The sequence below is a fragment of the Hyperolius riggenbachi genome, chromosome 6, assembly GCF_040937935.1.
Source record: "Hyperolius riggenbachi isolate aHypRig1 chromosome 6, aHypRig1.pri, whole genome shotgun sequence".
Taxonomy (NCBI): domain Eukaryota; kingdom Metazoa; phylum Chordata; class Amphibia; order Anura; family Hyperoliidae; genus Hyperolius; species Hyperolius riggenbachi.
The window spans coordinates 306,286,721-306,311,550 of NC_090651.1; the positions used below are offsets into that span (position 1 = coordinate 306,286,721).

General features: G+C 44.5%; 1 protein-coding gene across 11 annotated transcripts in view; it reads left to right on the forward strand.

Annotated features, from left to right (window-relative positions):
- The window catches only part of LOC137521675 (serine/threonine-protein kinase BRSK2-like), a 427,652-nt gene that overhangs the window by 374,603 nt on the left and 28,219 nt on the right, over positions 1-24,830 (forward strand). For all 11 annotated transcript variants that reach the window (XM_068241266.1, XM_068241267.1, XM_068241271.1 and 8 more), the window contains 3 exons: positions 16,736-16,833; positions 21,043-21,193; positions 23,374-23,434. In XM_068241266.1, the coding sequence (XP_068097367.1) occupies positions 16,736-16,833; positions 21,043-21,193; positions 23,374-23,434 (310 nt within the window). The remainder of the gene's footprint in view (positions 1-16,735; positions 16,834-21,042; positions 21,194-23,373; positions 23,435-24,830) is intronic.

Genomic DNA, 24,830 nt, shown 5'->3' on the forward strand with positions numbered 1-24,830 from the left:
GTACGTTTCCATACACTGTATAGGTATTGGTAGAGTTGGGCCGAACCTCCGATTTTAGGTTCGCAAACCGGGTTCGCGAACTTCCGCGGAAGGTTCGGTTCGCGTTAAAGTTCGCGAACCGCAATAGACTTCAATGGGGATGCGAACTTTGAAAAAAAAAAAAAATTATGCTGCCCACAAAAGTGATGGAAAAGATGTTTCAAGGGGTCTAACACCTGGAGGGGGGCATGGCGGAGTGGGATACACGCCAAAAGTCCCCGGGAAAAATCTGGATTTGACGCAAAGCAGCGTTTTAAGGGCAGAAATCACATTGAATGCTAAATGACAGGCCTAAAGTGCTTTAAAACATCTTGCATGTGTATACATCAAACAGGGAGTGTAATTAGAGTACTGCTTCACACTGACACACCAAACTCACTGTGTAACGCACCGCAAACAGCTGTTTGTGTAGTGACGGCAGTGGCGGGTTCACTGAACAGGAATACAGTGGTGGGTTCACAGAACAGGTATGCAGTGGCAGGTTCACTGAACAGGTATACAGTGGCGGGTTCACTGAACACAACAGGTATGCAGTGGCGGGTTCACAGAACAGGTATGCAGTGGCAGGTTCACTGAACAGAACAGGTATACAGTGGCGGGTTCACTGAACAGAATAGGTATACAGTGGCGGGTTCACAGAACAGGTATGCAGTGGTGGGTTAACAGAACAGGTATGCAGTGGCAGGTTCACTGAACAGGTATGCAGTGGTGGGTTCACAGAACAGGTATGCAGTGGTGGGTTCACAGTACAGGTATGCAGTGGTGGGTTCACAGAACAGGTATGCAGTGGTGGGTTCACAGAACAGGTATGCAGTGGCAGGTTCACTGAACAGAACAGGTATGCAGCCAGGAACAAGCTAAGCCTAACTAATCTTTCCCTATGAGAGACAGTCTGCAGCAGCTCGCCCTACTCTCACTAACGCAGGCACACGAGTGAGCGTAACGGCCGCCGCTGCATGCCTTTTATAAGGGGGGGAGTGGCTCCAGGGGCTAGTGCAGCCTAATTGGCTACACTGGGCCTGCTGACTGTGATGTAGAGCAGTGTTTCTCAACATTTCATTGGTATGTACCCCTTTTAAAACCCCATACTCACCAAGTACCCCCTAGTATAGTAAATATTATCGCAAGTACCCCTTGACAAATATATATTTAATCATAGTACATGATAATTGGTTATAAACCATGTCCAAGCATTTACTATTGCTTTTAGTTATTTAAACAGCACCAAAATTAGTATTTTAGCTAAGATTTATCATTTTCTAAAACTCTAAATTTGTTATTCTTGGTTAAATATATCAACCCGAGTACCCCCTGGAACCATCAGAAGTACCCCCTGGGGTACGCGTACCACACGTTGAGAACCTAGGATGTAGAGGGTCAAAGTTGACCCTCATGGTGCATTATGGGGCGAACCGAACTTCCGCAAAAGTTCGCCTGCGGGACGCGAACGCGAACCACTGAAGTTCGCATGGAACCGTTCGGCCCAACTCTAGGTATTGGATTGTTACGTGTGAGAGGAGTTTAATACCTAACAAAAGGCATCTCACTGATGCTATAGTCCTGACCCCACTGTGGTTCAATGGTGCCCCTGACTCTGTGTATCCCTGTGTAATAATGCCTCTCCTCTGATGTGCCCTTTATACAGTGGCATAGCTAAGGAGCTGTGGGCCCCGATGCAAGTTTTACAGTGGGGCCCCCCAAGCACTCCATACATAACAATTTATACGGCGCACCAAAACCTGCCAATGGCAACTACAGTGTCAGAGGTGCAAGAAGGGGATGGGGAACAGTTTGTTAGTGATTACCACTATTCAAAACATCTATAGAAGTGATTATTACCAGCACAGGACCAATAGAGAGCTAATAATGTAGTTGAGGGAGAGCCCTTCAGGGCTCCGATGCGGTGGCTACCTCTGCACCCCCTATTGCTACACCCCTGCCTTTATATGTGTGTGTATACTGTAAGGCAGGGGTCAGGAACCTTTTTTTTTTTTTTTTTTTTTTTTTTATTTCAAAGTATTTATTGAAGTTTTTCAAGAAATTTTTACAAAAAAGATAAATCACATTACACGAAGATTATAATTATTGTTAACAGTGAGGCAACAACATGTGATATAACAGATTCTCATCAGCCTGGAGTATAAAGTTGCCTGATGCATTAAGGGTAGAGCAACCAAAGCAAAATAAAACAAAATAATACTTGGGGGGGTATAAGGGAAAGCCCCGGGCACATGGCCGGCAAAGGGGAACTTCATGCTCAGTTGGGAGTACAATGTACCTCAGAGGATATAATCCAGCTATCTGAGGTATGCATTGGGGGGTATATAGGGTGAGGAAGCCGACCCAAGGAGCGAAGAGGTCGGACTGGGGGTAGCTATGGAAGCCGGCTCCGAGCAGTGAGCAAGGGCCTCTGCTATTCAGAAGTATTATGTCTTTTACTCAGGAGGGAAAAGGGGAGCAGAAAGAAGAGTCGGAGAGGGAGATACTAGAGAGGAAGAAAGTAAGAAGCATCAGAAAGGAGGAGAAAAGGAAGGAAAGAAGGGACCCATCTCACAGCCTAGTGATGAGTGCATCGTCCAAGGTGGGATGTTCCCCTTGGATCCAGGGGTCCCAGGTTTTCTCAAAACTTTTGTGAGTGTCGCGAAGTATGCTTGTAAGCTTCTTGTTAATCATAAATTGGTTCATTCTAGTTCTAACTTCCTCGAAATTGACAGAGGGTTTCTTCCAATTTCTAGCTATGGACATGGTAGCTGCTGAAAGGACAAAAGAAGCTAATTTATTTTGCCTGAACGTTAGCGAGTCTATTTTTGCGTGCAATAGGGCTTGCCAGGGGTTCTTGGGGATCGGTTTATGAAACAGAGAGGATAGTAATTTGAACACTCTGTGCCAGAACCTTAAAAGGCGAGGACATGACCACCATGTATGAAGCATGTCTCCAATTATTCTGCAGCCTCTAAAACAAAAGGGGTTAGCTGAAGGGAAGTCTTTGGCTATTCTGGCCGGAACCAAGTACCACCTGGTCTGGTCATGACCTTGTATGCTGATTCCACCATGTGTAGATTGCAGGAGCAACTTGAGACCCTCCCCCAAATATGGTCAGGAACCTTTTTGTTTGAGAGAGCCATAAACACCACATGTTTTAAAATGTAATTCCGTGAGAGACATGCAATATGTTTCAAACTGGGACAGTAGCGCTCAAGTCCCTGTTGCCATGGTGATGTGTATACAGTTGATCCCCCAGGCAACGGAAGTGTAGGACATTTCTTCAGCTTCTCTTGGGTTTCAGCAACATCAGCAATTTCCCTGAGAGCCAGACAGGAGAAATACCGTCTAACAGCTTGTACAGTTAGCTAGCTGACATGGGGGCTGATTCACTTTGCAGGACGAGATCCAAAGTGCGGGGATCCCATCCTACAAAGTCACTGGACCTGACAGGATCCAGAGTGGGACAATTGGAGTAGCTGTTTGTTTTGGGGTGGCACGAGTAAGTTAGTAGTGCATGCTACAGCAGTAGGGTGCCTACTTTGAAAATGTTACTTGCGTTGCCACACTAAGCTGCGCTGCTTGAGTAGTGTAGCTTAGTGAATAAACCCCTACTGATTGGTATGTGAGCCAGATGTAGCCATCAAAAGAGCCACATCCTGCTCCCGAGCCATAGGTTCCCTATCCCTGCTGTAGGGGCTGGTTCTGGCCATTTTGATGCACAGGGCAAGGCAGCTGTTACCTCCCACCACCCCCTCATACCCACCACCCCCTCATACCCCCCCCATCCCTCCGTTCTCCTCCATCTCCCTCAATTATACTCTAATGGCCCTCTAAAGCTACTTCCGGGTTGGTGAGCAGTGTCCTTGATTGCGCACCCGTGGCCAAGGATCCCTCTGCGCATGTACGTAGTTGTGACGTCATGTGTATGCGCAGAGTGCTCCTGGCCACGGGCACATAATCAGTGTATCTGCTCACTGACCTTTTTCGAGCCGGAGTCGGAAGGAGGACAAAGAAGAGCGCTGGGGGGGAAGGGTGCGCATAAGGAGAGCTTCCTACACATGCCTGCTCCCCCCCCCCCCCCGTTTTTACATTTTTAATAGTGCTATGGTATCCTTCAGTGATCTGCAAACTTGGCTCTCCAGCTGTTAAGGAACTACAAGTCCCACAATGCATTTGCCTTTATGAATCATGACTGTGGCTGTCAGACTCCTGCAATGCATTGTGGGACTTGTAGTTCCTTAACAGCCGGAGAGCCAAGTTTGCAGATCACTGCTTTAACTTGTGAATAGGAAGTCTGCAGCCTACATTATTATTTTTTAGTATTTATATAACACCGACAGCTTCGGCAGCGCTGTACAGAGTATTTTGTCTTGTCCATCAGGGGGGCTCTCAATCGAATCCCTACCATAGTCATATGCGTATGTATGTATGTATTGTGTAATGCATGTATCATGCATGCAATGCATTTAAGGCCAATTTAAGGGGAAAGCCATTGAATTTATCTGTATGTTTTTGGGGTGTGGGAGGAAACGGAGTGCCTGGAGGAAACCTACACAGACACAAACTCCATGCAGATAGTACCCTGGGACCCAGTGCAGCAAGTGAGAGAGCTAATCGCTATGCCACCATGCTGCCCTATTCAATGGGAGACAGATCTAGATTTTTAATGCCTTAAACAAATTTCCAGTGCCATACAACACTCACCAATGGGGTCATAACTCTTACATAAGGACACGACCCTTATAAAGGAACTATAACCTAGGATTGAACTTCATCTCAATCAGTAGCCGATACGCCTTTCCCAAGAGAAACCTTTTCTCAAATATATCATCAAAGACATCTGTGTGGCTGATATTGAGTTGAACCCCCTCCTCACAGTTTGATGTCAGGGCCATGGCCACAACAGTTTCCTGTCTGTGAACCTTTTTGCTTTGTGGGAGATAACGGCTATTATCAACTACCAAGCAAACAGTATCTCCCTCTGTACATATATATTTATCTACTGTATATTCCTGCATATAAGACTACTTTTTAACCCTTGAAAATCTTCTGAAAAGTCAGGGGTCGTCTTATACGCCGGGTGTCATTGATGTCGGGTGATATACGCCCTATCCTGTTACTGCCTCTCAGATCTCCCTACTGAGGGAGCGCAATCTATTCTTCCATACTGCTCTAATAAACAGGTAGAAAAGGAGAGCTGACCAGTCTACTTAAGGAGAGTTGACCAATTCAACAAGTCAATTGCCTATATACTGTTATATACTGGGTAACACATACAGTACAGCACCAGTATCTGTTCATACACAGCAGTGCAGTACATGATTTTTTATTTTAATTTGTTGAGCGTTGGAAGAGGGGTAGTCTTATACGGCGAGTATATCCCAAACCCTGTATTTTAACTGGAAAAGTTGGGGGGTCGTCTTATACGCCCAGTCGTCTTATACGCCGGAATATACTTTCCCCAACACCTTTTAGCCTATCACATTGTTAGCAGGCATGTTTTGTGCTAAAGGTGGATCAGCGCAACACCAGGCCGCGCTGATCCACCTTTTGCGCAATTTTCAATTTTTGATTTTATTTGATTAGCCGCACCCAGGCTATGCATATACATAGGTTAGGATTTAGTTAGTGTTAGGCCCCTCCCATGGAGGATTGACTTCTTCGCAGTGGGAGGGACGAGTACTTAATAGGTTGCATGCAAGCTGTTAATGGAAACCAACATCCTCCTCTAGTGGTAGACAGGTCATGTGTATGCTCGGTGTGTATTCGACCCCACAAGTGGGGCTTGCACTCTTTTGCAGGTAGGCACTAGTCTGTTTTTAAGTAGCGCTGCTCATTTCCTTGCTATGTTTTGTGCTGTCTGTTTTTTTTTTTTTTTTTTTTTTGCATACCTGCCAGAAATGTATCAATCGTTTCTTGATCTGTCTTCTATTTTATTCTTTTTTAACTTCTCACTTTGTAATGTCTCCATTTTTTCCCCTACTACTATCTCTTGCTAAAGTTCCTCTTTAATCTCTTTCTAAGATCCAAAACTCAAAAGAGGAAAAATTTACAGGTGCTTTTGTGGGGTGGCCGATGAGAATTGTATAGTCTTAATGTACAAAAAGGACCTCATTACTCAGGCCAGAACTGGATTCAGAAACACAGGAACAGAGCTGACTGATACTTTCTACCCTCATCCCTCCCTATACTCTTCTGAGTTGAGTTCTCCTTGAAAAGCACATTAAGCAAAAGCGACCCATTAAAATTAAGAACGCAGAACTTACAGTAGAGCCAATTAGCACGGGACAGCAGGCTTCAGATTGCCGCTAACACAGGAGGCAATGTCAATGGAGTTAATTTCTACTGGGCAAGGACGAGGCAATGCAATTAGTTCAAACAATAGAAGAGCAAACCAGGTGATATCCCAGATATGATTGCTTTTCACGCCAATTGATCTTACAGGATGTAATAGATTTAAGTGTCAATTAGAGATTAATTATTCCTTCCACCCTTCTCTACAATACCTGGATGGCAAAAGGTTTATGAATAGAGTTGTTTGTTTGCCTCACTATTTAGGACAATTAAAGGACAACCGAGTCGACACATAACACGATGAGATAGACACGTGTTGTACAGTGTCAAGGACACAAATAACTATGCTGTGTTCCTTTTTTCTTTTTCTGCCTGAAAGAGTTAAACATCAGGTATGCAAGTGACAGTTTCTGTCTGGGTTAGGACCGGGTCGGACTGGGTCAGACTATAGCATAATGCTCACTGATATGTTATTACAGCCATAAAACACTTTTCTGTCAGTAAATGGCTTCTGAGAGCAGGAAAGAGATAACAAGGGTCAATAGTTTATAGATTTGAGCTCTGGCATACTTCAATGAAGGTGCCATTGAGCAGAGACAAGGAAACAGCAAAAACTTAAAAACTAGATAGATATATAAAACTGTGGGATATCTAAAAAAAAAGTGATTTTAGGAGAAGGAGGATAGATACAGTTGTTTATCTCATCACTTTATTTTCACCTCAGATGTCCTTTAAAGCGGACCTGAACTCTCTGCTCTAAAAGATAAGCAACAGCATAATAACCTTTAAAGAAAAAATATTTGTTACAGCTTACAGAACTCCTGCAATAAATCTGCATTGTGTCTACTTCCTGCTTTCATGGAAGCAGACATGGGGTTAACATGCTGTGTTTACTTACTAGCTGTGTTTGTTGAGGACTGACGAATTTCTGTGCTGACACAGCTGAGAGATCAAATTACACTTGTGATTACTTGATGATGAGGGGGAATTAGACGGGATCTTCTATCTAAAAACACCGGGTGCATTTCTCTCTGTTTTCCTTGTGTCCTGTGCAAGAGTTCAGGTCCACTTTAAGCTCTTGATATGCTATGCAAAAATAATAAAATAATAAAAACAGAATATACACAGAGACTTTTCCTAGCCTGTTGTGTAGATTCTGCTTTGGCACTTTTCTGCTTACTGCTTTGCAATGTCCAAAGTATATATAATAATATATACAGTACTTATATATAGTAATATATAATCGCCCTTAGCCTTCAGAATGAATTGAAAAGCTTTGAACACAGACTAGTCCAGGCATGGGCAAACTCGGCCTTCTAGCTGTTAGGGAACTACAAGTCCCACAATGCATTTTCCTTTATGAGTCATGACTGTGGCTGTCAGACTCCTGCAATGCATTGTGGGACTTGTAGTTCCCTAACAGCTGGAGGGCCAAGTTTGCCCATGCCTGGACTAGATGGTTCTTGGCCAAGGCAGCCAGTCTAAACTGAATTTTGTGAGAATCTAGTGAGTGTACAGCGGCCCCTGATCCACCTCTATGTGTTGGTTAGACATATGACTGGCAGATCATCCAGGCCAAGAGCATTGTCCTCCTCATCTCGTCCACACCAAGCCATTCCTGTGTTCACCATGCCTTCTCCATTGTAACAGACCTTGTCCTGATCCCTGCAGGCGACTGTACCCATACCTGATGTATGAGGCTTTAGAGTGATAGAACTTCAACAGAGCAACAGAGAGCAACACAGGTGCAGTGTGTTGATGTATAAATGGATGGCCACGTGCATTGCATAGGTAGTGGAAATGAGGCCTTAGGCCTCGTTCACATCATACGCGCTTCCATGCGCATTTGGAAGCGCGTATGATGTGCTGAAACACAAGAACGGCAGAAAGGCATAGACAGCCCTTCTGCCATTCACATCTACTGTGCTCTGCAGCAGTACGATGCGCTAAGATGCACTTGCGTACTGCTGTCTACATTTTGCCCGCAAGCGCAGAGCTGATCCCATCACTGTGGATGGACGCAGATGCCGTTCCGATTGCGTTCCGATCGCACAGCCATCTGCGTTGAAGAGATGTGAACAAGGCCTTCGGCTGTGCTGTATTGTTGTATGCACACTCTCTGCCTCCTCATGCAGGGGATGGGCAGCAGTGGGCTTCTTGCTTGGGGCTCCAACGTGGTCAGAACCAGTGCTGGCTATGGTTATTATAGTGCTGGCTATGGTTATTATCATTATTATTGGTAATTCATTACCAAATCTGCTTTTTTCTTTTGCAGTAAAAATATAACCCGGCTGGCAGCATAATTTATAGCACTCTAGTCAAGCAGCGCCAATCCCATGTTTAAACCTGGGCCAAGGACACTATCTGCATGGAGTTCAAGGGCGTAGCAATCACCCCTGTGACCCCTGCCTTTTCTGGGGGGCCCAGAGGCTTTGGGGGCCCTCATCCTCTCTCCCCAAATGCAAGTGCAGCCAATTAGCAGAAAAACAACCTCCCCGTTTGCTCACAAATACTTTCCCTGCCACCTCCTCCCACCATGCAGAACAGCGAGTAGCAGAAGCGATTTTTTTCTTGCTTCCAGATGCTGCTTCACAGCAGAAAACTCTTTACTGCCATTTGTCTGCTCCTGATCACATGACCCACACTGGGATCAGGGACCAAGGGGGCCCCATGCTATCCTTTTTGCGGGGGGGGGCAATTAAGTCTAGCTATGCCCCTGATGGAGTTTGTATATTCTCTGTGTTTACATCGGTTGCCTCCCCCCCCCCAAAAAAAAAAGAAAGAAAAGAAAATCTGGCAAATTACCATAATCAGGTTCCCTTGAAAAAACTGTAGTAAGGCGATTAGATTGTGAGCTTCTCTGAGGGACATTAGCGATGTGAATGGTTCTGTAAAGAGCTGCAGAAGATGTCAGCAGTAGATGCATAATAATAGCTTGCTGGAGAACTGCAATGCATAGTAGAATTTGTATACAAGGGAGCAATTCCATTCGCATTACGTCCATTGCTGGGGGAATGACTCAGCTTGTCCTGTTTGCTTGCTGAATGTTATGTGGAAAGCCTCAATTATGCATGAACATTCACTGTAAACAACAAAGATAGAGAAGCAGGTGTGTATATACAAGGGTGGTGGTTTAATAGACTGGCATGATCCAACTCACTCAGGGAGGTATTACTGGCAGAGACAAGCTACACACACACTGGTGCTAAATGTTGCCCAAAGGGATGGCTTGTGATTACCGCAGGTAATGACCACAGTTTGCAGGAATACTGACCCAGAGACCAGGAATAAGGTACAATAAAGTCTCTATCTATCTGACAATATACAGGAGATATGTACAAATATATACAACATACAGATATATACAATCATGCACAGTATCAAGGAGCAGGCAGTAGCAGTCAGAACAAGCTAAGAGGTTCGGCAACAGGTTAATCAGATTCAGGTACAGTTCAAGTGAGCAGGCACAAAGCACAGTCAAGGCCAGATAGCAGGTTCGGCAATAGGCCGGCAAGTTCAGATACAGATACAAACTAGGAACAGGTTTAGATCACGGAACGGGTACAGGAAATGTCCAGAGACTCAGACCTGGCAACTAGCAGAAAGCAGGGCAGTCCTTAAATAATCAATGTCATTAGCAAACAAAGGATGCAGATGGTGGTGAGTAATCGTTTTGAGAGTTCTCTTGTAGCCATCCACAAATCTTTCTAAAGGCGCATACACACGCCTGATCTCTTCAAACGACAGGTCGTCAGACCCGCCCGCGGGGCGGCCGTTCTGACGACAGCTTGCTCGTGTGCACAGTCTGTCGGCAGGCTGATAAGGCTGGTTTTGACTAATCCGATCGGCGGATCGGTCAAAACCAGCCTTATCAACCTGCCGACAGACTGTACACACGGGGAAACTGTCGTCAGAACGGCTGACGACCCGTCGTTTGAAGAGATCAGGCGTGTGTACGCGCCTTTACAATAATAACTGGCCACCTGCTGGTGGATGGTGGAAGTTCAGGGCTGCCAGAAACACAATACAGCCACCTGCTGGTGAATAGTGGAAGCCCAGGGTAATCCAAGTCCATACCGCCACCAGCAAGCAAGAAATAGTAGAACATAGTTTGTCGCATTGGGCCATAGCGGAGAGATAACAACTGCCATGGCTGAGAATCGTTAGTCAGACTAGTCTGTGTATAGCAGCTGCACAACCATCCTTCCGTGTGTTTGGGCTTAACTTGGCAGATTGATAAAGGGAAGGATGCTAATCTACAAACCACTTTTGTACCTGGCGTCTCTGGCCTCTTAAAGTGTACCAGAGCTGAAAAGTAAAAAAACTTTATACATACCTAGGGCTTTCTCCAGCCCCATCCGCCTGGATCACTCCCACGCTGCCTCCTACAATGTCTGCAGCTCCGGTACCAGGTCCCTGCACTTGCATCAGTCGGAGCCAGTCTAGTATAAGAGAAGTGCACTGTTTGCGTATCTCTCCAACAGCCGCTGGAGAGATACGTAGAGGGTGCCCTTTTTTTGCGTAGGCTGGCTGCGATGATGAAAGTGCAGGGACCCAGAGCTGCAGACATCGGAGGACGGCGGCATGGGAGCGATCCAGACGGATGGGGCTGGAGGAAGCCCCAAGTATGTATAAAATCTTTTTACTTTAGTCATCTCTGTGTCCCTTTCATACCAGAGACTTTTTTTTTTTAAATGAGCTAGGATCACTGTGATTGGCTCACGGTGATCAGGGGGTCAGAAGCGAATGAAATTGGTACTTGACCGAGATACGGAGTCCTGCTGTCAGCATGAGAGCTCGATTGTGGAAGTTGAAATCTATGCCCTGGCAGGAATAAGCCACAAACGGTGTAGATTTCAGCTACGGCCGTCCACATGAGGTTAAATAGCATCTACCGATCAGATTTTGATTGCTTGATCAGGTTTTCAGCTGTGATACCAGCTTGTGTTATCTCTACAATACATCTAGGCATTGTCTGAGGCCCTTGCATTTCATACATTGTGCTGCTGCACTGTGACAAAATACACAGTGTGAACAGGCCCTATTATTATTATTATTATTATCTTTTACAAAGCAGAAACATATTAAGTAGAGCTAGCTTGTACATTAACACGGGCCTGAACTCAGAACGTCCTTTCTGCTCTAAAAGATAAGCAACAGCATAATAACCTTTAACGTAAAATATTTTTGTTACAGCTGATACAAATCCTTCAATAAATCTGCAGTGTCTACTTCCTGTTTTCATGGAAGCAGACAGAGGGTTAACATCCAGTGTTTACAAATTAGCTGCTCTGCTGTGGCAGCCATCTGGCACTGCTGAGAGATCAAATTACAATTGAGATTAGTCACAGATGCTGGGGAATTAGACAGGCGAAACTCTCTAAATACATACAGGGTACATTTCCCTCTGTTTTCCTTCTGTCCTGTGCAAGAGTTCAGGTCCACTTTAACATGCACAGTTATACAGAGAGGAGGGAGGAATGAGTGGGGGCAAGTGGACAGCAGATGCTGCTTCTTATTTCTAGGAGGTACAACAGCAACCAGCATAGACTGCAAACTTCCCTAAATGATTCATCCTCGGTCATCTGCAGGCACTAAACATAATACATTGCTGCCCAATCCATCTCAAACTGCTAGACTAGGCAACAGCCATCTAAGGTCCTCTAAGGTCACCTAATCCTGCTCTCTTTCATCAGAGAATGGGCCTTTATTCGCTGTGATGCTTTATATATTACTGGCATTTTGGTCAGTGCAATTTCTCTTGTGCTTCATTCACCAAATAGATCTAAACCAGGGATGTCAAACTCCATTACAAAGTGGGCCAAAATTGAGCTCTGGGACCAAGTCACGGGCCAGCCTCAATGTCTAGTGGCCACCTCTCTTCCTTATAAAGTTCCCTGGTGTCTAATATCCCCCCTCCATCCCCTATACAGTTCACTGGTGTCCAGTACCCGGCTTCTTCCCCTATATAGTTCCCTAATGTTTAGTAGTCCTCCCTCATCTATACAGTTCCCTGGTGTCTAGTGGCCCTCCTCTATACAGTTCCCCGGTACCTAGTGCTTTCCCCCTCATTATATGGCTTCCCTGGTAATCTAGGGCTTACCCTCCAATATAGCTTCTCTGGTAGTCTTAAGTGGGCCAAACATAATGCAAAGTGGGGAAACCACCTGAGGACCAAATCTGATGGCTCCGAGGGCCAGATTTGGTCCACGGGCCAAAGTTTGACATGTATGATCTAAACAAATAAAAATAAAATTGCAGTGCTCAATCATTCCCTGTGGCACAGGCATGGACAATGATGAGAACTACTACCGTACTATGAGGAAAAGTTGTAAAATATAAAATACATCTGTAGACATACATATAAAATGACCATTTGTCCCAGACTGCTAAATTATATTTTCACACATGAAACTGTTGCCTTGCTTAGTTAAAGATAGCAATATAAAAGAATGGTTTAAAAAAGGACCATCGTACAGTAATTTAAAAAAATAAAGAAAATAGATTATTGCGCATACATTTTTATGGTGTGGCTGACTGGAGGTGTGGCTGGAAGCAGGCCCGGATTTACCTCACAGGAGCCTATAGGCACAGATGTCCTGGCACCTTGGACTCCGCCCTCCTTGAACCTACAAACCCACGCGGAAGCGTACCGCAAGTGTGCTTCCTGGCCCAGCTGTCACTTTTCCCTTACTTCCCTTGCCTGTCATAGGTAGCTATAGGTGCCCCTTAGTATTAGGTAGCCAGAGGTACCCTCAGTATTAAGTTGCTAGAGGTGCCCCAGACTGAAGGGAGATCTCATCAGTGGAATGCTGAGAGCCGGATGAGTAACCTCTCATTTACACTCTCATCAGGATTCTGCATAGGGAAGTAGGGTGGGAGGAGCTCAGGGAGGCAAGTGAGCTGCCTTTCCATCATCAAGCGCCTGTAGGCACGTGCCTACAGTGCCTTATGGTAAATCCGGTCCTGGCTGGAAGTGTGGTAGAGGTGTGGCTGAAGGTGTGATAGAGGTGTGACTGGAGGTGTGATAGGGGTGTGGCTGGAAGTGTAGTAGAGGTGTGGCTGGAAGTGTGGTAGAGGTGTGGCTGGAGGTGTGATAGGGGTGTGGCTGGAAGTGTGGTACAGGTGTGGCTGAAGGTGTGATAGAGGTGTGAGTGAGTGGAGGTGTGATAGGGTGTGGCTGAAGGTGTGATAGAGGTGTGGCTGGAGGTGTGATAGGGGTGTGGCTGGAAGTGTAATAGAGGTGTGGGTGGAAGTGTGGCAGAGGTGTGACTGGATGTACGGCTGCAAGTGTGGCTGAAGGTGTGATAGAGAGGTGTGGCAGGAGGTGTGATAGGGGTGTGCCTGGAAGTGTAGTAGAGGTGTGGATGGAAGTGTGGTAGAGGTGTGGCTGAAGGTGTGATAGAGGTGTGGCTGGAGGTGTGATAGGGGTGTGGCTGGAAGTGTGGTAGAGGTGTGGCTGGAGGTGTGGTAGAGGTGTGGCTGAAGGTGTGATAGAGGTGTGGCTGGAGGTGTAATAGGGCTGTGGCTCGAAGTGTAGTAAAGGTGTGGCTGGAAGTGTGGTAGAGGTGTGACTGGAGGTGTGGCTAGAAGTATGGCTGGAAGTGTGGTAGAGGTGTGGCTGAAAGTTTAGTAGAGGTGTGGCTGGAAGTGTGGTAGAGGTGTGACTGGAGGTGTGGCTAGAAGTATGGCTGGAAGTGTGGTAGAGGTGTGGCTGAAAGTGTGATAGAGGTGTGGCAGGAGGTGTGATAGGGTTGTGGCTGGAAGTGTAGTAGAGGTGTGGATGGAAGTGTGGTAGAGGTGTGGCTGAAGGTGTGATAGAGGTGTGGCTGGAGGTGTGATAGGGGTGTGGCTGGAAGTGTAGTAGAGGTGTGGCTGGAAGTGTGGTAGAGGTGTGGCTGAAGGTGTGATAGAGGTGTGGCTGGAAGTGTAATAGGGGTGTGGCTGAAAGTGTAGTAAAGGTGTGGCTGGAAGTGTGGTAGAGGTGTAGCTGAAGGTGTGATAGAGGTGTGGCTGGAGGTGTGAGGAGGTGTGATAGAGCTGTGGCTGAAAGTGTAGCAAAGGTGTGGCTGGAAGTGTGGTAGAGGTGTGACTGGAGGTGTGACTAGAGGTATGGCTGGAAGTGTGGTAGAGGTGTGGCTGGAGGTGTGATAGGGGTGTGGCTGGAAGTGTAGTAGAGGTGTGGATGGAAGTGTGGTAGAGGTGTGGCTGAAGGTGTGATAGAGGTGTGACTGGAGGTGTGGCTGGAAGTGTGATAGAGGTGTGGATGGAAGTGTGGTAGGGTTGTGGCTGAAAGTGTGATAGAGGTGTGGCTGGAGGAGTGATAGGGGTGTGGCTGGAAGTGTGGTAAAGGTGTGACTGGAGGAGTGGCTGGAAGTGTGGTAGAGGTGTGGCTAGAGGTGTGATAAAGGAGTCTCTGTGCGAAATAGGCAAATATGTAGTAAAATGAAATGGGTAAGAAGGCAATGTAGTAGGTTTGGCTCATCCTTGTTGTCTTTTTGGTTATCTGAGGTGGTAGAGGAGTCAAAGTGGCAGGTGGGCCCCTTGACACCCAGTAAGCCCCAGGCACCTGCCTAGCTTGCATTGTGGATGCTCCCTCCCTTATGCCGCGCCCCTCCAATTCCATGAGCTGCCCCCTCTTCTATGTGTATCACCGTGGTACTGCAGATCCTTTCTTTCATGCAGAGCTCTCTTAGACATCAGCTTCCCTTTTCATGTGTTGCTCTCTATTTGCAGCTTTTTCTTTCTTATGTAATAACCCCTATTTCATGTTCAGATGCCCCCTTGTGCTGCAGCCGCCCAAGGCCCGTGCCTTTGTGGCCTTTCCAGAAATCCAGCCCTGATGTTCAGCATTAGCCAGTGAACACAGATATGTACAGTTTCTATAAAGGATGATAACACTTTAAACCTGCTGTTGGGTAATTTGTTGATAGAAGGTGCAGTAAATCCTCACCAAATCCCATGTGCTTCCTGCTACACAGTCCTTATTCATAGTGTATAGGAAATGTCAGAGAGAGGTATTTACCACACATCTGCTGCGGCTTGTATAACGCATCAGTGGGAGATCCACTCCAAGTTGAACGTTCACATTTCAGGGTAATATGTTCCTGTTCACATTCACAGTGTCTGTAATAAATAGAACAATGTCACAAGCACATCCAGAGGTAACTATAATAATGCAAATAACAGCTATACTTCAGCGTCAGAGAAGCAGGAGGGAAATAACTGCACAGATGTTTATTGTTTGGATATTATCTGTATCACTCCCCCCCAGAAGCAAAGCATAAGGCAAATAAATAGTTCACATTTAGTCTCTATTTGTAAGAATCAAATAGCATTTTGATATGGGAAACGTATGTTAAAGGACTACTTTCTCAAAACATTGTAAAATGTTGAATTTGCATGTACAGTGTGTGTATGTGTATATATATATATATATATATATATATATATATATATATATATATATATATATATATATATATATATATATATATTGTACATTTGATACAGAGTAAAGTGAGATATAAATGACTTTTCTCATATGTTGCTGTCACTTACAACTATGACAGAATTGACAGTCCATCTCCTCATGGGGAATCCTCAGGGTTTTCTTTATGTTCAAAAGCACTTTGAGCGTCAGTTGGTCTGTCCTAACTGCCAAAATAGTGTGCACGTGGGTTAGGAGGCCAGCGGACATATTTGTATAGATCCTTTCCAGTGAGTGTTTTTGTAAAGGATAGAGGAAATACTGAGAATCCCCCATGAGTAAATGGACTAGTCCAAAACCTGTCAGTTCTGTCAGACTTTTACTACCTTTTGTAAGTGACAGCAACATAGCAGAACAATAATTTATAGCTCATTGTACTCTGGGAGAAATGCACTTCTTATATGTAAGTGTACACATCTATATTAATTTTTTCCACGACAGTGGTACATTTTTGTCACTTTTTTTATTTCGATATTCAATAGATTTAGTGATACCGATTCCCCAATTATGGAAGTTTATGGAGACCCTGAACCTCTACCACCTTAGGCCCCTTTCACACAAAACCGAGATTGTGACAGCTTACTTGCCAAAACAGTAAAATACCAGCCAGCATCCCTATTCACTTGCACACTATTTTGGCATTTAGACTTAACAACTGCTGTTCAAGAAATGCTTTTGAAAACAAATAAAACCCTGAGAATCCTCCATTGGGAGGTGGACTAGTCCAAAACCTGTTAGGTTCTGTTAGATTATAATGGCTTACTTTTGTCGCTGTAGTGGTCCTTTAACAGCCTCACCTTTTCTTTTTACCCTGGGAACATTTGATTTCCTCCAAGTTGGTGATAAATGTTCTTTGAGCTGATACTGTTATGATGAATCTAGGCAAATGTTTGCACTTTTAATAATTTATGTGAACTATTGTTACAGTGAAAACCAAGAGAAGATGATTTACTACCTTCTGCTCGACCGCAAAGAGAGGTATCCAAGTTGTGAGGATGAAGATCTTCCTCCTCGAAATGACATAGGTATGGATTCGGATTGAACTAATAAGGTGTAGCAAGAACAACCAGCGCAACAATTAATAATAATTCAGGCAGATGTGTTCCATACATTAGGCTTCACACTTTACAAATCCATGTGCTGTTTGATGCTTGATACCTGATTTTTCTCATCTGCATCCAACCCTACATGTATGCACTAAAAAAAAATCACATCAAGCAGTATTTATGTAAATAATGTAAAATACACATGTGCTAATCAAAGCAATGCAGCCATAAAAGCATTACAGTCAGCTTGTCCCTATTGGTTCCTGCCTATTTGATCTGCAGGTGTAAACTGAGTGACTCATAGGAAACATCAGGGAAAATAATGTCAACCAGATTTACTTACCTGGGGCTTCCTCCAGCTTATGTGTCCCTCGCTGCAGCTCCGCTCTCAGCAGGTCGCTCGGGGTCCCCTCTGTAGCACCCGGCTACTGCACCTGCGCAGAATGTTCACGGTGACGGGATCATGAATGCGAGCGGCGCCGCCTCACACATGTGCAGTAGCGGCCAACCTCGCCGGGTCGGCGGCTGTTTGGATGGGACCCTGGGCGACCCGCTGAAGGCGGAGTATAACGGCATGCATATAGTTATAAACTCTTCCATTCAGCTGCATTAAATTGCAGCCAGTGGACTTTCAGTATCTGCAGATCAGAGGCTGAACTGTTCAGCAGCGCAGTTCAACCTCCTGTGTGAAATTCATCTAACACAGGCAATACTAAGGACAGACAAATACTGTATATTGTGGTATATAAAACTACTTTTTAACTCAGGAAAATCTTCTCAAAAGTCGGGGGTCATATTATATGCTGCGTATCGTCTTATAGGGCGAGTGCTGAAACCTCCAAGCCGGACTGGAGAATCTGCGGTTGCCGCATACAGTGGGGGAGCTCAAAAACGTCCGTGGCCACATCCCCACCGTATGCAGCGACCGTATGAATGCAGCAAGGGCGGTGCTGTATGGTAGAAGAAAATCCACTCACCAGGGTTCCTGGAAAGAAGTGACTTAACACAGTGACAAGGTGAGGGGGCACCTCACTGGGAAGGTTTAAGTGAAGGGTGGAGCAAGTTGCAGGAGTCCAGGATGCCCGGGTTATGAAAAAAAAGAGATAGAGCGTCGCTGTGCCAAGAAACACACCTCTTTCACCCATCTGGCCCGCCCTTGTATCCTATTACCGTACCTCCTTCTCTGCCTCTCATATCTTGCTCCTGAGGACTGCAGTGAAACGGCGCAGGGGCGCATGTGCGAGATCTGTGAGGCAGAGAAAGAGGTAATAGTACACAAGGGTAGGCCAGACAGGTGAAAGAGGCATGTTTGCGAGACCACTCTGATAGTCTTGGAGACAGGGATAGCTGACCAATCCAAGCAGGCTTTGTATACAACAACCAGCCAATCGCCGGTAAGGTACATCGCTTGCCGTGATCGGCTAGTTGTTGTATACTGGGTACCACATACAGTACAGCACCAGTATCTGTACCTGTTTATACAGTATAGCACCAGTATACTATACAAATGTCCAAGAGTCAAGAGGGGTAGTCTTATAGGGCCACTATATCCCAAAATGTATATTTTAACTGGAAAAGTTGTGGGTCGTCGTAACGCCCAGTCATCTTATACGCCGGAATATGCAGTAAATTCTTATAGGTATGCTGTATAGATAGTTCCCCCCAAATGATATGCAACCCTCCCATCCCCCAGACACCAATAATAAGATGAGCATTGGGAAATCAGTTCAGAAACTCAGTTTGCAAATTCTTTTTCCAGCTTCTTTGATGTTTCCTTTTTATCTTCCAGCTGTGAGAGGTAATCACAGGTTCTTATTGCAGCGATAGGCTGCGTCCTTTATAACACAGCCCCACACATTGCAGAGGACTGCAGGCAAAACTACAACATTAGCACCAATATGAGCGGGCACACAGTCAATGGATATGATGACATGATTCCAGGGTGGAAGACCACTTATCTGCCATTGTCATGTCGCACATGATCTCAAAACGGTCATGTTAATATCAAGTAATGTAGAGTGGAATCAATCCTATTGGTGGAATCTTTACTTATCTGTTATATAAGGGCTAACTACTCCACTCCGGGGCCAACAGAAAGAGCTGCGTACTTTATTGCCTGTTAGATTATTGCCTGTTAGATTATTGCCTGTTAGATTATTGCCTGTTAGATTGAGCTATCACACTGCAGTAAAAAGGATGATTTTGCCAGATAATGTGCACCTGGAGTCTGCAGTACAAGGCCTGGCAGGAAACGGCACCCAAGGCCTGCAGAGACTGCAAATCAGGAAGACCATTTCCATTCTATTATATGGGGAATTTCTAGTTCTGCACTTCTGCGCATTCCTGAAACATTCATTGTCACACACTGTCATTTCTCCTGCTCCTGAGCCTTGGCATTTTCAAAGGGACTTATCACTTCCTTTTTACATTTAAAGCACAGCGCCCACCAATTATTTTAAGTTAGTTTTGCACAGAGTGGGGAAAGGTTAGTATTGCTTATTTTATCACTGTCCCTGGGAAAAAGAAAATCTTCAGTTTCTATCATAGTTTACTTAAGGTGAATCTCTCCAACAAGAGCGCAGAGAGCAATAAAGGACAACGGTAGAAACTACAGATTTGGTGTACTGGCCTACTTGCTAACCGTTTGGCCCCACTACGCAAGGGCGTAGCAATAGGGGTTGCAGAGGTTGCGACCGCATCGGCGCAATTGGGCCAGAGGGGGCCCGAAGGGCCCTCCTTCCACTACAATATTAGCTCTCTATTGGTCCTGTGCTCATAATAATGACTTCTTTAGATACTTTGATTAGTGGTAATCATTAACAAGCTGTTTCCCATCCCCTTCTTGCACCTCAGACACTGTAGTTGCCATTGGCAGATTGTGATGCACCATATCAATTATTATGTATAGAGTGCTTGGGGGGCCCCATTGTAAAACTTGCATCAGGCCCAGAGCTTTTTAGCTACGCCACTGCCACTACGGTATATATTATTCTCTAAATAAGCTTATTTCCAGATACCATCCTATGTACAATCTCCACTCTACTAACAATATTCTACAGTCACCTCTCTGACCACCTCTTCCTACTCCTACTTACTAGACTTCTGTTGATTCTCTCCCCTCCTCTGGAACTCTCTCTCTCAACACATCCGCCACTTCAGGCAAGCATAATCTCTCACTTAGGACACCCTGAAAACTGACTACCATTTTACCATCTAATACGCATACCCCTTAAACCTTAAGGCCGGTTTCAGACTAGAGATTAGTGGTAGAGGTGTGGTGCGGCGCCAAAAATAGGCCTTCGGGGATTACCACGTTAAAGAAAGACTGAAGCGAGAATAAATCTCGCTTCAGACCTCAGAGTTAGCAGGGGCATGTGTGCCCCTGCTAAAACGCCGCTATAGCGCGGCTTAACGGGGGTCCCTTCACCCCCAAATCCCCCTCCGTAATGCGGGGGAGCGCTTCCTGGTTGGGGCAGGGCTAACCGCCGCAGCCCTGCCCCACGCGCGTCTGTCAGCGCGTATCTCCGCCTCTCCCCCGCCCCTCTCAGTCTTCCTTCACTGAGAGGGGCGGGGGAGAGGCGGCGATGCGCCGCTGACAGACGCGACTGGAGGCAGGGCTGCAGCCGTTAGCCCTGCCTCCAGGAGCGACCAAATGCACGACCAAGTCGTGCTGGGGTGGGTTTGGTGGTGAAGGGACCCCCTTTGTGCCGTGCGATAGCGGCGGTTTAGCAGGGGCAAACGTGCCCCTGCTAACTTTGAGCTCTGAAGCGAGATTTATTCTCGCTTCAGAGTCTCTTTAATATGCGGTAATCCCCTTCTGGCTGACATCCAAACAGGAAGTGACGCTCGCTTGCGCTCACTTTCTGTTTCAGAAATACGGAAGTTCATGGAAGCGTATTGTAAAAATACGCTTCCGCACATGCTCACCACGACTTCGCCATCAACATTTTTAAAAACCCCTGCGTTACTATAGACTTGACTTCCGATCTGTTTAATATTTTAATATATCTAACTAGTTGTATGATGATGTTATTTATCATTGGAAAAATCAATTTCAAGCAAATTTAATATAATGTTTGTATCCAGTGACTCACTAACTGGCTGTATTTTGTGACAGGCATATAACATTTCTGGGAAGACCTGTGAAGTATTTATTTTCTCCATCTTATTTTCTCCATCTAACAATAGACCCCCCACGTAAACGAGTGGATTCTCCGATGTTAAATCGCCATGGCAAGCGCCGTCCAGAAAGAAAGTCAATGGAAGTTTTAAGTGTGACAGATGGCGGTTCTCCTGTTCCGGCACGACGGGCTATCGAGATGGCACAACACAGTCAAAGGTAGGCCTTGTCCTAAACTCTTATGGCTGTGCTCAGTGCTCGAAGATAGGGGTACGCTATGTACTTGGATACTAAAGTGGCCTATGGTTTAGCATTAGAAACTCCATTACTGGCTTTTTATGGAATATTGCACTTCCAGACCTATTGGGCCTACAGCAGTTTTTCTACAAAGATGAGTGTGGTTTGCTGTTCAGAGTGAGAATCCTGCACCCTGCCTCCCAATACTGGCCTCTAGTGGCCAGAGGGAGGAGCAAGAGAAATTCTACAGTGATGCCAACTTCAGCAGATCTTAGTAGCTGAGATTACCAGATTACATCGGAAAAGTTATTAATTTCATTGATTTTTGCTGCTCCAAAGCCACTGCGCTTATCTGGCAGTTTACAGTTTGGTTGCAGGACCCCTGATACTCAGCAGCCTCCCACGTTACCTAATTTTAACTGCCCTGAGGCCCCTTTCACACTGGTGCATTGCGTTAACCTGTTTTTACTGCAGGATAGCGCTACAACAATGAATGTCTATGCGATGGTGCAGAATTGACGTTTTTCTCGCATAGCCGATGCTAGCGTTAACGTTCGGCAATCGGAAGTCATTTAAGTCTATGGTGGTGCAGGGGTTTTTTTGTGTTACGGCACGGATCTGCGAAAGCGTATTTCGTCAATACACTTCCACGCAATTCGAACGTTGGCCACAGAATGTGAGCGCAAGAGAACCTCACTTCCTGCTTGGCTTGAAGCCAAAATAGAGATTACTGCGCACTGCCGTAATTTCCAAAGGCTTTTTTTAGCGTTGCGGTGCAGTGGTATTTATCTAATGCCTAACCATAACCAATGCTTTTATACTGTATACTGATTGAAATACTTCATGAGGTGAACATTTTAGTGAATTGTCATGCAGTTTTTTAGTGAATTACCAAACTATTACCGCAAGAGTAAAAATCTTAGTGAATTTGGAAAAGTGAATTGAAGCCTTAAAGGACTACTATTGTGAAAATTGTACAATTTTAAATACATGTAAACACATACAAATAAGAAGTATGTTTCTTCCAGAGTAAAATGAGCCATAAATTATTTTTCTCCTATGTTGCTGTCTCTTGCAGTAAGTAGTAGAAATCTGTCCATCTCTCCATAGGGGATTCTCAGCATGGCCTTTACTCTTTATAAAGACATTCCCTAAAAAAGGATTTATACAATGATGCTGGCCAGCCTCCTCGCTCATTGCACACTTTTTTGGCAGTTGGACAGATCTACTGCCATTTGCTAAATACTTTTCAAACTACCAGTAAACAAAACCCTGAGAATCCCCCATGAGGAGATGGGCTAGTCCAAAACCTGTCAGTTCTGTCAGATTTCTACTACCTACTGTAAGTGACAACAGCATAGGAGAAAAGTAATGTATTGCTTCTTTCTACTCTGGATGAAATGTACTTCTTATTTGTATGCGTTTTACATGCATTGTACATTTTACGATTTTTGTAATAGTGGTCCTTTAATAGCAAAGGATGCCCATTCTATTCTCCTTCAGGATACAGCACTGCATAATGTGTTTGTGGTTTACAGAAATTAGCTAATAAAGCTTGAGTTTCAGGTTTGGTTTCACCTGCAGCACAGTCCTGTTGAGTAACCAGGGGGAGGTTGTACAAGGAGACTTTTTTTTTTTTTTAATTGAAGTCAACAGCCCCTTTAAATAATATATACGGTAGTCAACCCCGCAAGCTCAGAAAGGTATTATTTATCATTCATGTATTTTTTATGAATTAACAGTCTTGGAAAAAAAATATGGTCATAAAACGGAATCAAAATATTGATTTATTTAATGTATATGCACAGTTTCATTGATAGCAGATATCGTCTATAGAACAGGCAGTAATTCATTGAGTAGATAACTGTGTAAGACACCCAGTAATACTGTAGATATTGTGATTTATACAAAATACACACTTGTATAGTTCCTGTACTACTGAGGATTATTTTCTACGTAAACGAGTGTGTTATTTAAAAAGAAGGAAAAATCTGATGAAATTGCAGGACGGAGGAGGAACGAGCAGCTACAAAGAGCACTACTTGACCTATATATTTATCTGGCTGAAATCTAATCCTTTAAAGCGTACAATTTAAAATGGGACAGCGAGAGGTCAGCGTCTTTGTTCCATGAGGAGTGAGTAATAGATCTTTCTCATGCAGGTCCAGATCTGTCAGCGGAGCATCGACCGGCCTCTCATCCAGCCCTCTCAGCAGTCCAAGGGTAAGTATTGACCAGGAAATCCTTCAAATTATGGCTGATATGACAGCAGTGGGAGGAATAGAGCGCACTGGATCAGATCCTTTCTGTGGCATGTCATGCCATTCACTACAGCAATCTGCATTTTCACACCCTGGTGCCCCACCCGGCACGCAGCATGTCCTGCTCCACAACTGCTACATCATCATTGCCATACTCAGATATGGTTCTTCCTGTGTGTCTACAACTACTGTGAAAATAAACACTTCAATTCAGGTGATTTACACAAATCAAAACAAGAAAATGCTTATAAGTCTTCATTAGAATTACAGTAGAATCTCGTTCTAGAAAACTCTGATAGAGTAAACCTCTGGCTATAGTAAACTCCATCCCCAAGTCCCAACCATGCACCTGTATGAATAAACAATGTATAAAGAATACTGATGAAGTAAACTTCTGATATAGTAAACTATAGTGATGACCATAATCCATTAATTACAATTACGCAAAATTGCATGTAAATTTAAGCATAGATTACAATTTGTAAATTCAATTGACTTTGTGTAACCGTTTGTAATTTCACATAATTTTCAGGTAATTTTTGTGTAATTTTGTGCCGATTTTATTGGTTATTAGTAAAGTCCCCATACAGGCTATTGTCATTAAAATTGCTGCATATGTTAAGAATAGTGGGTACAAATAATTTTTCAAAAAGACCTTGAAGTTTTTGAGAAAATCAATTTTAAATATGCAAAGGAAAAATGTTTTTGAAACTCAGAAAAATGTCAGTTTAAAAAACATTTTTCCTTTGCATTTTTAAAATCAATTTTCTCAAATACTACAAGGTCTTACTTGTACCCACTTAACATATGTAGCACTTTTGATGGCAATTTGGGGCTGTGCTATTCACCACTAAAGTCGGCACAAAATTACGGACGAAAATTACGAATGATTACAATTACAGACAAAATTCATTAAGATTTTCCCCGAAATTGGCATATCACTTTTGCATCATAATTGCGAATTTCAATGCGAGGTTACATCTATGCGAAATTTGTGCTTATCACTAATGGACTACCGGTACTAGGCCAGGTCCATTGGAGTTTACTATAAAGGGATTTTACTGTATTGCGTCTTCTTGGTTTTGCTCAAATTCACCAACATTCGCCGCAGGTTTCAATGGTGCTGGAGAATGGAAAGGAGGGCACCGGGCTGATTTGTGGTGGATTAGAGCAGGGCAGGCCTACCCAAAAAAAAAATTTCAGGAAATTGTCAGTTGCGATTGGTGGATGAGTATGGGAGAATCTCTACATCACATGTAACAGTTATTTATGTATAAATCAGGCTCCTCCTCTCAACGCAAAATATCCAAAATATCCAGTGCTATGGAGCGGAGAGGGGAACAATAAGAAAGAGGTGC